At 46.9% G+C, this 12,036-nt stretch overlaps 1 protein-coding gene across 1 annotated transcript in view; it reads left to right on the forward strand.

The window, feature by feature from the left end:
- The first annotated feature begins 625 nt into the window (after nucleotides 1-625).
- The window catches only part of LOC124033737 (cingulin-like protein 1), a 37,156-nt gene continuing 25,745 nt past the window's right edge, over nucleotides 626-12,036 (forward strand). The window contains exons 1-6 of the mRNA XM_046345955.1: nucleotides 626-778; nucleotides 4,052-5,744; nucleotides 5,877-5,971; nucleotides 10,780-10,876; nucleotides 11,396-11,497; nucleotides 11,793-11,941. Coding sequence (XP_046201911.1) covers nucleotides 4,101-5,744; nucleotides 5,877-5,971; nucleotides 10,780-10,876; nucleotides 11,396-11,497; nucleotides 11,793-11,941 — 2,087 coding nt within the window. The 5' untranslated portion in view covers nucleotides 626-778; nucleotides 4,052-4,100. The remainder of the gene's footprint in view (nucleotides 779-4,051; nucleotides 5,745-5,876; nucleotides 5,972-10,779; nucleotides 10,877-11,395; nucleotides 11,498-11,792; nucleotides 11,942-12,036) is intronic.

Here is a 12,036-nt window from a genome sequence, read left to right on the forward strand (position 1 = left end):
GATGACGCTGTTGGTCTTAAAAATAGATTAGAAAATGGGAGTGGTCCACACGGTGCAGTGAATCCATATGCTTCAGTAAACAAACATTATCTGCGTACAAAAAAAAATAAAAACAAACAACAACATCCAAAAAACAAGTTCAACTATTAATTGCGGACATTTTAGTTATAATTTCTTTCGTAGCTTTATTATAACCACAAATTCCTAGTAAGGCTAATGGAAAACCCATTAACTGGGCCTGAAGGATTTTGTAAAATAGCTCACCAACATTTTCATTTATGATTAATGAGGATGATATAGAACGTGATGGGCCCTGCCATATGACGTGTTCCATACAGTGTACATTTTAATTTTAATTCACAAATTGCAATCAACATCAGTATGGGCTATTCATATCAGCCACAATGAACTTTAGTAGGGCCTAACTGTTGCAACTGTGGCTCGCAACAGAGTATCTTTGATAAACTGATAAAGGGACACTTCGTCAAACAGGTTGACTGACAAAAAGTTGGGAGTGTTCAGGTTGACATTGTCAATCTAGTCCTAGATCAGTGTTTTGACGTTTAGTGTTTGGTAGTAGGGTTTGAGATGGGCGGGTTTACAGAGTTCTTAGCAGGGGGCGGGGTATTGCAGAGCTTCAGGCGTCTCTAAACTGAACTGATTCAGAAAACATGACCTGCAACAAATAGATTTTGAACAATTCCGTGGAGTATGCCACTTAAACGGCTGTCCATCATTGAACAACTAATACGCGATTATTGTTCGTAAAGCGCAGCTGGTAAGTGACAAGTTTCTCTTCTTACACTTTTTGTTACAGTAGTCATTAAATGCGTCATAGCGTGGGAACTTTAGGTTACTGACTGGGCAGTGGCCGCTATAAACACACATATATGCAGATAAATTGTTTACTTGTTTGAAATAATAATCATGGAGAAAACTACATTCAAAATCGAGTTATTTCATGTTCATGTAAATAAGAAGTTAAACCACCTGTTGTACCCTAAACTAATGCATCAGTATAAACTTTTGAAAACTTAGCTTATCTTGCCCTTTTCCAATTAAAATATCAATGCCATTTTTTACACAGTACTTCTATTCAGTCAATAGATATTAAAGAGGAATATGTTTGTATACAATTTATAAATTGTATAAATTACTTACAGTATTTAGAATTTGAAGAATTGTTGTATACTAAATGAATCTAATTTGCATTCAAAAATTATTTTTATTCAAACATGTTACACATTCTTTAATATCATATACCACATTCTGTAATATGAATAGATTAATTCATCTATTCAGTATGGAACAATTATTAAAACCATGCATGGCTAACTTTACCGAAGAGCAAATTCCTTGGAATAAAATGTCCACCTCTTTTCTCCTGGTTTTCCATTACTTGCTGTTATTTACTTGGTATGAATGCATGAGATCTACATGTCATAACATGCTATTAGTAACTGATATTCTTCCATAAATAATCTGTGTTATGGATTTTGAATTATGAATTATATCATATCATATTACATCATATCTCTAAGGCTTAATAGCTCTCCCTGGAATATGAATAAACTCAATCTGTCATGACTACAGTAAAAATATCAAATCTGCCGTGAATGTAACTCTTTTCTATTCAGTTTTTAATCTGGAATCAAGGCAGTGTCCTAATGTGCTCTCCTATAGTTGTCTTTTACAGGCCTGAATGGTGTATTGTGATAACAACACACCCCCAGGATGTAGAGAACGAGCCAGTGCACTGCACATGTAGATTATTCTCATTTTTTTCTGTTCTCAATGTTTCCCTGGAAAGATCAAAGGCAGGGCCTTGACATCCTAACCCACTCTCAGCACTGACCTTTGGTCTGAGGTGTAGGGGGACCGTGGCGAGGGTAGTGCTCTAGTTATGGATTGCAGGGGAGAAGGGGGGAGAAATTGGCTCAGCAAGTGTTTCCTCCCTTGCAGAGAGTAACACAATGAGAGGAAACGAGCTGCACTCAAACCTCACAGCCCTTGTGTTGTTGGATACATGTGATACTTGGAGTGAAAGAGGCTATTGTGTCGTCTTCTGCTGCTTTCTGTCCTCCACAGTGCCTTTCCTTTTGGATAAGGGGCTAACTTGGCCTCATTGTTCTCCCTTCCCTTCAATGGCTGGAAAGTATGAGGTTCTGTCCTCTGAGTATTAATAGAATCAGGAAGAGCCTGCTGCATCGCTTCTATATCAACATGCTGGTTCAGTTCTGTAGAGCAGTAGGCAATACTCGTTTTCAGTTTGAAAGAGTGATTTATTGAGATTTCCTCAAAGGCCTTGCGGGCATGTCTGTGCATTTCATTACAAAGTGACATTATCTGCTGTCACCTTTGTTTCCTTATCATAGCCCTCCCATCACTATCACCATTTGTCCTGCTATTGTAAAACCAGGCCATTCATGACATTCACCTATGTATTTGTTTGTTTGGGGGTGGAATAGGACATTATCAGCTGAGCCTACAGGTCTCTGATAAGAGCCCATTGTCTATACAAACACATGGTGCCCACTGATGTCTGTGATGCTGTGTGTCTCTGCTGGCCTTCCTGTTAGCTGATACAGACCTGTTTCTTAGGGTCAAATGTCCCTATGCTCTGTCCTCAGCTTCAGACTACACACTACTTGTAATCTGGCAGATAATTCACAAATATATGTCTTTACACAGAAGACACTCAGATACTTGAGTCAAAGAACTTGATCTCTACTTTATCTGTGTGTTATAATGTGAATACCCAAAAGTATCAAGGTGGTCTAAATATTCAGTTACTTGTGTATATTTTTGGCAAGTATAGTAGAAAACAGTTGAACCTATCAGCACGAGTTCCTGTCTTCAGTGGTATAGTACCTCTCTTAATGCTGTGGTGTTAAGTGGGGTTGATGACAATGGCCCTGCTGTAGGTCTATTACCCTGCTCCTCCTATGGTACACTGTTACACCGACCAGGGCCCTCTACAGGGACTGCGAATCACAGTGTATTGTACAAGGATTGGCAGAGGTTGGTTCAATAGATTCACACACACACACACACACACACACACACACACACACACACACACACACACACACACACACACACACACACACACACACACACACACACACACACACACACACACACACACACACACACACACACACACACATACATTCATTAGCAAAGACATTCAAGAAGGTTACTGTATAGGCTACAGCTACGCACAGTCATGGGATTTCCAGGTGTAGTGTGACATATCGTTGGAGTCTGTCACTAAGCTGTAATACCATATTGTTATTGTCAGGCCATTAGACCTGCTTACACCTTTATGTGCAGTAAATATTCATTCACACCATGTTTAAAATGATTCATTTATGCCTGTTAATAACAGCCAATTACAGCGCATTAAGATGCCAGTTAGTAACCTGCTTGTTATGGTTTCGTACACAGTACCTGGTCATATTTGCCCTTCAAAAGAGTGTAGCAAATGTTAATTCACTGTTTTTCAAGTTCAGTGTGTTGATAAAGACTGGGCTCTCTTATGTTATTTTACGGCAGTGCAGTGTCTCACTCCTTCATTTAGCAGGAAAAGGGAGTACCTAGTCAGTTGCACAACGGAATGCATTGAACCGCATTTAAACCCAGCCCATCTGAATCAGAGAGGTGCAGGGGGCTGCCTTATTCGGCGTCATCGGTGCCCGGGGAGCAGTTGTTGTTGGGGGTTAACTGCCTTGCTCAGGGCAGAATGGCAGATTTTGCCACCTTGCCGGCTCGGCAAACCATCAACCTTTCGGTTACTGGCCCAAAGCTCTTAACTGCTCGGCAACCTGTGGTGGAGCTGAACAGTTAGGGTGCTCTCTGTGGAACCACTCTCTACACACAGAGACCATTAAGTACAGAAAAAAGGAAAATTAGACCAGATGACATAATCAAATGTTGTGAGGCTTTAACTCTCATTAGCAGGCCATGGAGCAGTGAAACATTTGCTGACGTTATTAAATCTGATGGCATCTCATTTCTGACTAAATCAGATTATGTCCTTTTTTTGCAGAGGTGGGCCTGATCCAGGGAGAGGGATTTATTATCTTGCTCATTTCCTGATGGAGTCGTACAGAGTCAATCAACCGGCCCGCTCTTCCAGGCCTCACAATGGAGCTGGCTCCTATGGCCTCAGCATTAGGGTCCAGGGGATTGATGGACACCCGTACGTGGTGCTGAACAACCAGGACCGTGGGTCCAACTCCTATACAGATCCTAATAGTAACGGCTACAATGACACACAGGGCTCCTTTATTGACAACTACCATGAGTATGATTTCAAAGGAAGCAGGGAGGCTGTTTCTGACAGCCCCTTTGTTGAGTACAGGTCCCAGAAACAGATGCAGTTTGGGGGCTCTCACAATGGAGTCACAGAGCAGGGGAAGAAGCCAGCATCCACCCAGCTGAACTTCCAGAGACACCCAGAGATCCTCAAGCCTTATGACCCAGAGAACAACACCTTGAACCTGGATGGTAACCACAGCCTGTCTCCCCGGCCGATGTCCCTGGCGGAGACTTCTCCCAGATCCACCTCCCCAGTAGTCGCCCATGCCGGGTCATCCAGCCTGGATCATAGGAGGAGTCCTGCCCTGCAGGAGAGAACACAGCCCCAGCCCAAGCCCCAGCCACAGCCAGCCCCCTCTAAGCCTCAAACCAAACTAGTCCAGTCTCAATCCAAGCCTCAAGCCCAGCTGGCTCAGCCACAGTCTAAGACTCAGACTCAGGTGGCTCAGCCCCAGTCCAAACCCAAGTCTCAGCACCTGTCCAAACCCCAACCCCAGTCTCTGCCACAATCTAAACCCCAGTCTCCACCACAGTCTCAGTCTTCACCCCAGCCCCAGCTGCCCCAACGTGTCCCCATACCCCAGCCCTATTCTGTGTCTAGCCCTCCCAGTGAGCAGACTAAGGCTTCCTGCCGGTCCGCCAGCTCCATTAGCAGTGCCAACTCTAGCCTGGAGCGCAGCCGCCATGAGCCAGACATCCTCCCCCTGTGCAGAGTTGACTCTAGCGGCCCCGTGCTGCAGTCCTCGTCCCGCTCCCGCCACTCCTCTACCTCATCTACCGACCAGCTGGAGGCGCTGTACGCAGATACCATCAACCGCCACCAGAACCGACGCTACATCCCCTTCCAACCCGGCACGGGCCGAGACATCGACACAGGCTCCATCCCCGGCGTGGACGAGCTCATCGGCAAGTTTGACGGCAAGGATGGTGGTCACCAGCGACGGGGCAGGGCAGGCCGCAGGAACAGGATCAACCCAGAGGACAGGAAGCGCTCTAGGAGTGTCGACAGCGCCCTTCCCTTTAGCCTCCAGGGAGAGTCGGAATACATGGATGCGTTTAGCAAGAACCAGGGGAGGTCCACGGAGCACGTCCTCCGCCCCTCACAGCTGCATCTGCAGAAGGTGTCTGGGAGAAAAAACTCGTGGGTGACAGCGGTGGAGGGGAAGCCAAGTGCCAAAGCTTCGGCCTGTGGTAGCAGTGCTCCAGGCTCCCCTCAGAGCATGACCTCTAAAGCAGCAGGCTCCATCCAGGGGTATAAGGCGGTGCTAAATCGCTCCTCTACATTACCCCTGGACAGTACAGATGCTGTGGATGGTCAATCTTCACCAAGCACAAAGATTTTAACAAGTGTGGCTACAACCTCTCTATCCATCCCTTCCTCTAACTTGGGCAAGAAGCCTAATGCAGAGATGGATGTGCAGGTAAACAATACATTATTTATGATTACAGTTAGGTTAGTTGTTTAACTAATCATTCTCTATTACTGCGTAACTGCATGTGAAAGTATCTGTCAGAACTCTGATGGCTCTCTGTTTCTTTCCTCTTGCATCTAGGTGACACCTGATCTTTTGAAAGGTCAGCAGGAGCTTTCACAACAAACACATGAAGAGACTGCAAAACAGATTTTGTTTAATTACCTCAAGGATGGGTGAGTTTTTACCTCACTGATGTAATGTTCCTGGTTCACTTTTTATCGCAGAACATTTTCCAGTTTTACAGAAATGTCTATTATATTCAAACGGTATTAATGGAATAATGTTTTGTATGAATTGCTAATACATCAATACACTAGTAGGCAACATTATGACGCCATGAGTATCACTTTCAATATGCAGCGGGCAGTAAACTGCACAGTCTAAACATAGCATGTGCCAAGTTGCACTCTTAAAGCTGCGATATGTAACTTTTTGGGCTACCCCACCAAATTCACATGGAAATTCACATAGAAATATTTGTTATAACGCTTTCATTCTCATTGAAAGAAAGTCTATGAAACGATAGATCTGTTCTATGTGCGCTATTTCTATGCTTCCCATTCTAGAGTTTTGTTTTTGCCTTTTTTACTTTTGGTTTTGTACACCAGCTTCAAACAGCTGAAATTACAATATTTTTGGTCATGTAAAAAAAAAAATCACAGTGGTTTAGATGGACAATGATTCCATACAGTATACTTGCTTCTTTTGCCACATAAACTGAAATTAAGCAAACTATTAAACATTTTGCAAACAGGAAATGTAGGAACTATTTCTGCATAGTGCATCTTTAAGGAAGGCATCATTTGAAAAGGAAAATGCCCCATGGGAGCACTTAAATGTTTTTGATCTGTGTCTGACTGTTCGTGATAAAATGGAAGGAATTTATACTCCCATTCAGTCTCCACCTCCATATCTAAGCTGTGGTCGATGCAGCTGCTTAGTGGTGTTCGTTCCTCTTCCCATTTCTCTTTCTCCCTGTCTCTCTCTCTCCCTCTCTACTGAGGAATGTAAGGTATCAACCCTGCTCTGCTCATCACCTGATTCTTGATGTTCACCGTTCACCCCATGCTATAAATCCCATCACTTACAGTAAGGGGAAATGGAGGAGTTATCGGTGGGAAACATCTCAGATTAGTATCTCTGTCACGCCTTGGTCTTAGTATTTGTTGTTTTCTTTATCTAGTTGGTCAGGCCAGGGTGTGACATGGGTTATTGTGGTGTGTTTTTTGTCTTGGGGTTTTGTGGGGTGTCTAATTAGTCTATGGCTGCCTGAGGCGGTTCTCAATCAGAGTCAGGTGATTATCGTTGTCTCTGATTGGGAGCCATATTTAGGCAGCCATATTCTGTGAGTGTTTTTGTGGGTGATTGTTCCTGTCTTTGTGTTTGCACCAGATAGGGCTGTTTCGGTTTTCACTTCTCTTTATTTTGTAGTTTCCGCTTGTATTGTTTTTTCCTTCATTAAAATTATATCATGAATCATCATCACGCTGCATTTTGGTCCGATCCTTGTTCTACCTCTTCATCAGAGGAGGAGATAGAAGAACGCCATTACAGAATCACCCACCACAAATGGACCAAGCAACGTGGTAACAGGCAACAGCGGCAGCAGGAGCAGCGCGACAAGAATTTCTGGACTTGGGAGGAAATCCTCGACGGGAGAGGACCCTGGGCTAAACCAGGGGAGTGTAGCCGCACCAAGGTGCAGCGAGAGAGGGACTGGACATGGGAGGACGAACTGGACGGTGAAGGACCTTGGGCTCAGCCTGGAGAATATCGCCGCCCCAAGGAAGAACTGGAGGTGTGGAAAGCTGAGAGGCGCTGGTATGAGGAGACAACACGGTGACGTGGATGGAAGCCTGAGAGTCAGCCCCAAAAATGTATTGGGAGGGGGCTCACAGGGAGTATGGCTATGCCAGGTGGGACACCTGTGCAAACTCCCTGTGCTTACCGGGGGGCTAGAGAGACCGGGCAGGCACCGTGTTATGCTATGGAGAGCACGGTGTTTCCAGTACGGGTGCATAGCCCGGTGCGGTTCATACCAGCTCTTCGTATTGGCCGGGCTAGAGTGGGCATCGAGCCAGGTAAGGTTGGGCAGGCTCGGTGCTCAAGAGCTCCAGTGCGCCTGCAAGGTCCGGTCTATCCAGAGCCACCTCCACACACCAGTCCTCCGGTGGCAGCTCCCCGCACCAGGCTTCCTGTGCGTGTTCTCTATCCAGTTCCACCAGTGCCAGCACCACGCATCAGGCCGACAGTGCGCTTTGCCTCTCCAGTGCTGCTGGAGTCTCCCGCCTGTTCAGCGCTGTCGGGGGCCTTTCTCCTCTCCTGCGCTGCCGGAGTCTCCCGCCTGTTTAGCGCAGCCAGAGCCTTCCTTCTCTCCAGCGCTGCCAGAGTCTCCTGCCTGTTCAGCGCAGCCTGAGCTGCCAGTCTGCATGGAGCAGCCTGAGCTGTCAGACTGCATGGAGCAGCCTGAGCTGTCAGACTGCATGGAGCAGCCAGAGCTGCCAGTCTGCATGGAGCAGCCAGAGCTGCCAGTCTGCATGGAGCAGCCAGAGCTGCCAGTCTGCATGGAGCAGCCAGAGCTGCCAGTCTGCATGGAGCAGCCAGAGCTGCCAGTCTGCATGGAGCAGCCAGAGCTGCCAGTCTGCATAGAGCTGCCAGAGCTGCCAGTCTGCATGGAGCTGTCAGTCTGCATAGAGCAGCCAGAGCTGTCAGTCTGCATAGAGCAGCCAGAGCTGCCAGTCTGCATGGAGCAGCCAGAGCAGCTAGATCCGCCAGTCAGCCAGACGCTTCCAGATCTGCCAGTCAACCAGACTCTTCCAGATCTGCCAGTCAACCAGACTCTTCCAGATCTGCCAGTCAACCAGACTCTTCCAGATCTGCCAGTCAACCAGACTCTTCCAGATCCGCCAGCCAGCCAGGATCTGCAAGAGCCAACTACCTGCCTGAGCTTCCTCTCAGTGCTGAGCTTCCTCTCAGTGCTGAGCTTCCTCTCAGTGCTGGGCTTTCCCTCAGTGCTGGGCTTTCCCTCAGTGCTGGGCTTTCCCTCAGTGCTGGGCTTTCCCTCAGTGCTGGGCTTTCCCTCAGTGCTGGGCTTTCCCTCAGTGCTGGGCTTTCCCTCAGTGCTGGGCTTCCCCTCATTCCCGAGCTGCCCCTCATTCCCGAGCTGCCCCTCATTCCCGAGCTGCCCCTCATTCCCGAGCTGCCCCTCAGTCCCGAGCTGCCCCTCAGTCCCGAGCTGCCCCTCAGTCCCGAGCTGCCCCTCAGTCCCGAGCTGCCCCTCAGTCACGAGCTGCCCCTCAGTCCAGTGGGGTTCTGGGTGTGGACCATTAGGCCATGGTTGGCGGCGAGGGTGGATTATCCCAGGACGCGAGGGGGAGGAACTATGACATTTATGGAGTGGGGTCCACGTCCCGAGCCGAAGCCGCCACCATGGACAGACGCCCACCCGGACCCTCCCTATGGTTTTGAGGTGCGTCCGGGAGTCCGCACCTTAGGGGGGGTTCTGTCACGCCTTGGTCTTAGTATTTTGTGTTTTATTTATTTATTTGGTCTGGCCAGGGTGTGACATGGGTTATTGTGGTGTGTTTTTTGTCTTGGGGTTTTGTGGGGTGTCTAATTAGTCTATGGCTGCCTGAGGCGGTTCTCAATCAGAGTCAGGTGATTATCGTTGTCTCTGATTGGGAGCCATATTTAGGCAGCCATACTCTGTGAGTGTTTTCGTGGGTGATTGTTCCTGTCTTTGTGTTTGCACCAGATAGGGCTGTTTCGGTTTTCACTTTTCATTATTTTGTATTTTCCACTTGTATTGTTTTTTTCCTTCATTAAAATTATATCATGAATCATCATCACGCTGCATTTTGGTCCGATCCTTGTTCTACCTCTTCATCAGAGGAGGAGATAGAAGAACGCCGTTACAATCTCTATGGTGTACTTCCAGGTTTAAGATAGATGAACTGGTAAGGGTAATCATGATACATGATGGTTTATATTGTTAAATAGTAAGATGAGGCGCTAGACAGTTTTGTTGTTGTTCAGTACCAAGCTACACCAGCTGAAGCTTACTATAGCGTAGCTGGTTTCACTCTCTGAAAGTTTTATAGCTCGACTAGGTTAAAAGGCTTTGGGGGGGGGTTACAAAGCTTAAACCAAGTATGTTCGTCAAGAAGCCAAGTCTGAAAGTCCAGTGCATATATCCAATAGGATAACATGTCAATCACAGCACCAGTAAAGCTGGATCTTGGAGTTCCTATCCAATCCCAAGTCAAGTTCTGTGTCTCTCACAGAGCATTGTGTCATGGTTGGACTGTACATTTGTGTCCATAGTTTTAGAAGATTTGCTATTTAAATCCTAAACTTCTAAAGTGCCTTAGTTCCTAAGTGTCTACATTCCATGTGTGCTCCAGTTCAGGAAACTGCTTTGGGTGTGTCAGGTCACAGGTCAGGGGTCAGAAGTCAATGGAAAGGAACACAGATGGAAGTGGTGTGCTGAGTCATCAAAGAAAGGACAAACATTCACTCGCTGAAGTTATTAAACTTTAATGAAGGAGGGGGGCTAGAACTCCCCTGTCAGGTAGTGGAATTGAATGGAACCATAGAAACTTCTCCGGGTTGTGGCAACCCGATGTTCTGTTCATTTTCTGTCCCAATATAGGAAGAGAGAGGGTGCACCCTGCATACAGCCCAGTTGTATAGCAGGGCCAGGGATGGAGGGAGACACATTCTCCTGAATGTGCCTCTTAATGGATAGCTGTAATGAGGTTGAGCGGGTTGCGAGGTGACACATCAAAGCAGTTGGCCCCCGGCAGAGCAGGAACCAGAACAGTCTGGGATTAGACCCTGATCTGATCCACCTACCACACACAGAGACCCCTCTTAACCCTCAGATCAGTCGAGTGTGGGAGTGCACCTGTGTTCTGACTGTGTGTGTGTGTGTGTGTGTGTGTGTGTGTGTGTGTGTGTGTGTGTGTGTGTGCGTGCGCAGGAGCACTGATAACGAGGACACCACCAAGAGGAAGGTCAACCTGGTGTTTGAGAAGATCCAGACATTAAAGTCACGGGCAGCGGGGAGCGACAACAAAGTGAGGCATTGTTGTGGAGTTGTTGTAATTAAACTCAACAAACAGCTAAATCTGTGAGCCTCTTATCTTAGCCTTAGCTTAGTGAGCAGCATACAAGCCACAAGGCTGTGTTGACCTAGCATTGACAACAGCCACTGTGGTTACCACCTCCAACAGTGGAGGCTGATGGGAGGAGCTATAGGAGGACGGGCTCATTGTAATGGCTGGAATGGAAAAAATGGAACGGTATCACACACACATGCTTAACTCCGTTCCATATATTCCATTCCAGTCATTACAATGAGCCATTCCTCCAATAGCTCCTCCCACCAGCCTCCATTAACTGCCATGTGTAAACCAGTGCAGTATGGAGAGAAACTAGTCACCACCCTTCCCTTTCTTCATTAAGATCTGCCATGAACCAAAGCAACCAACATGTTTTTGTATTGTACGAAAATGCTATCATACAAATATATTGTGAGTTATTTTGAAAAGGGAAATGGAGTCAAATTGAACTCCTGTCTCTGTTGCCCCTCCCAGTCTCCTGACATGGCTACCCAAGCCAAAGCCCTACAGGAACAGAGGGTGGCACTGGAGAAGGATGTTGTTGAACTGAAAAAGCAGCTGGAGGAGCAAACCAAGGTAATACTATGATGCCATGTCATACATGTTGACTCTAGCTGCTATCTTGGATGTCTGTGCAGGACATGAGAATCCCTAGCTCCTGCCTCTTAAGACACAATACTCCTATTGGTGATAATAGCTAACTTAAGCAGACCAGTAGACATCACAACCACTGAGTTTATTTGTTAGATAGTTCGTAGTCAAAACTGTAATTCAGATACTATACTATGAGCGCCATGCATTTCATATTGATTTGATGTGGTGAGAGGAATGGTGTTTTCTTAAAGTGTGTGTGTGTCCTTGCGTGTTAAAGAAGCAGATGGGTCTGACTGAGGCCCATGAAAAGGCCGGAGCGGGGGTGAAGGTCCTGCAGACGGAGCTGGAGAGGAGCCAGGAGGAATGCTCCCGACTGAGGGACAAACTGGCCAAAACAGAGGCTGAGCTCCGCACCACACTGGAGGAGTAAATGACTGACTACCAGACCAGAGCATACACTGTGAGGCAAGGAGTGACAGGTCGACAAGGCCCGGGTTAAGAAACCAGCACAATGGGGATAA

This window comes from Oncorhynchus gorbuscha, linkage group LG04 (assembly GCF_021184085.1).
Source record: "Oncorhynchus gorbuscha isolate QuinsamMale2020 ecotype Even-year linkage group LG04, OgorEven_v1.0, whole genome shotgun sequence".
In the NCBI taxonomy this organism is placed as follows: Eukaryota; Metazoa; Chordata; class Actinopteri; order Salmoniformes; family Salmonidae; genus Oncorhynchus; species Oncorhynchus gorbuscha.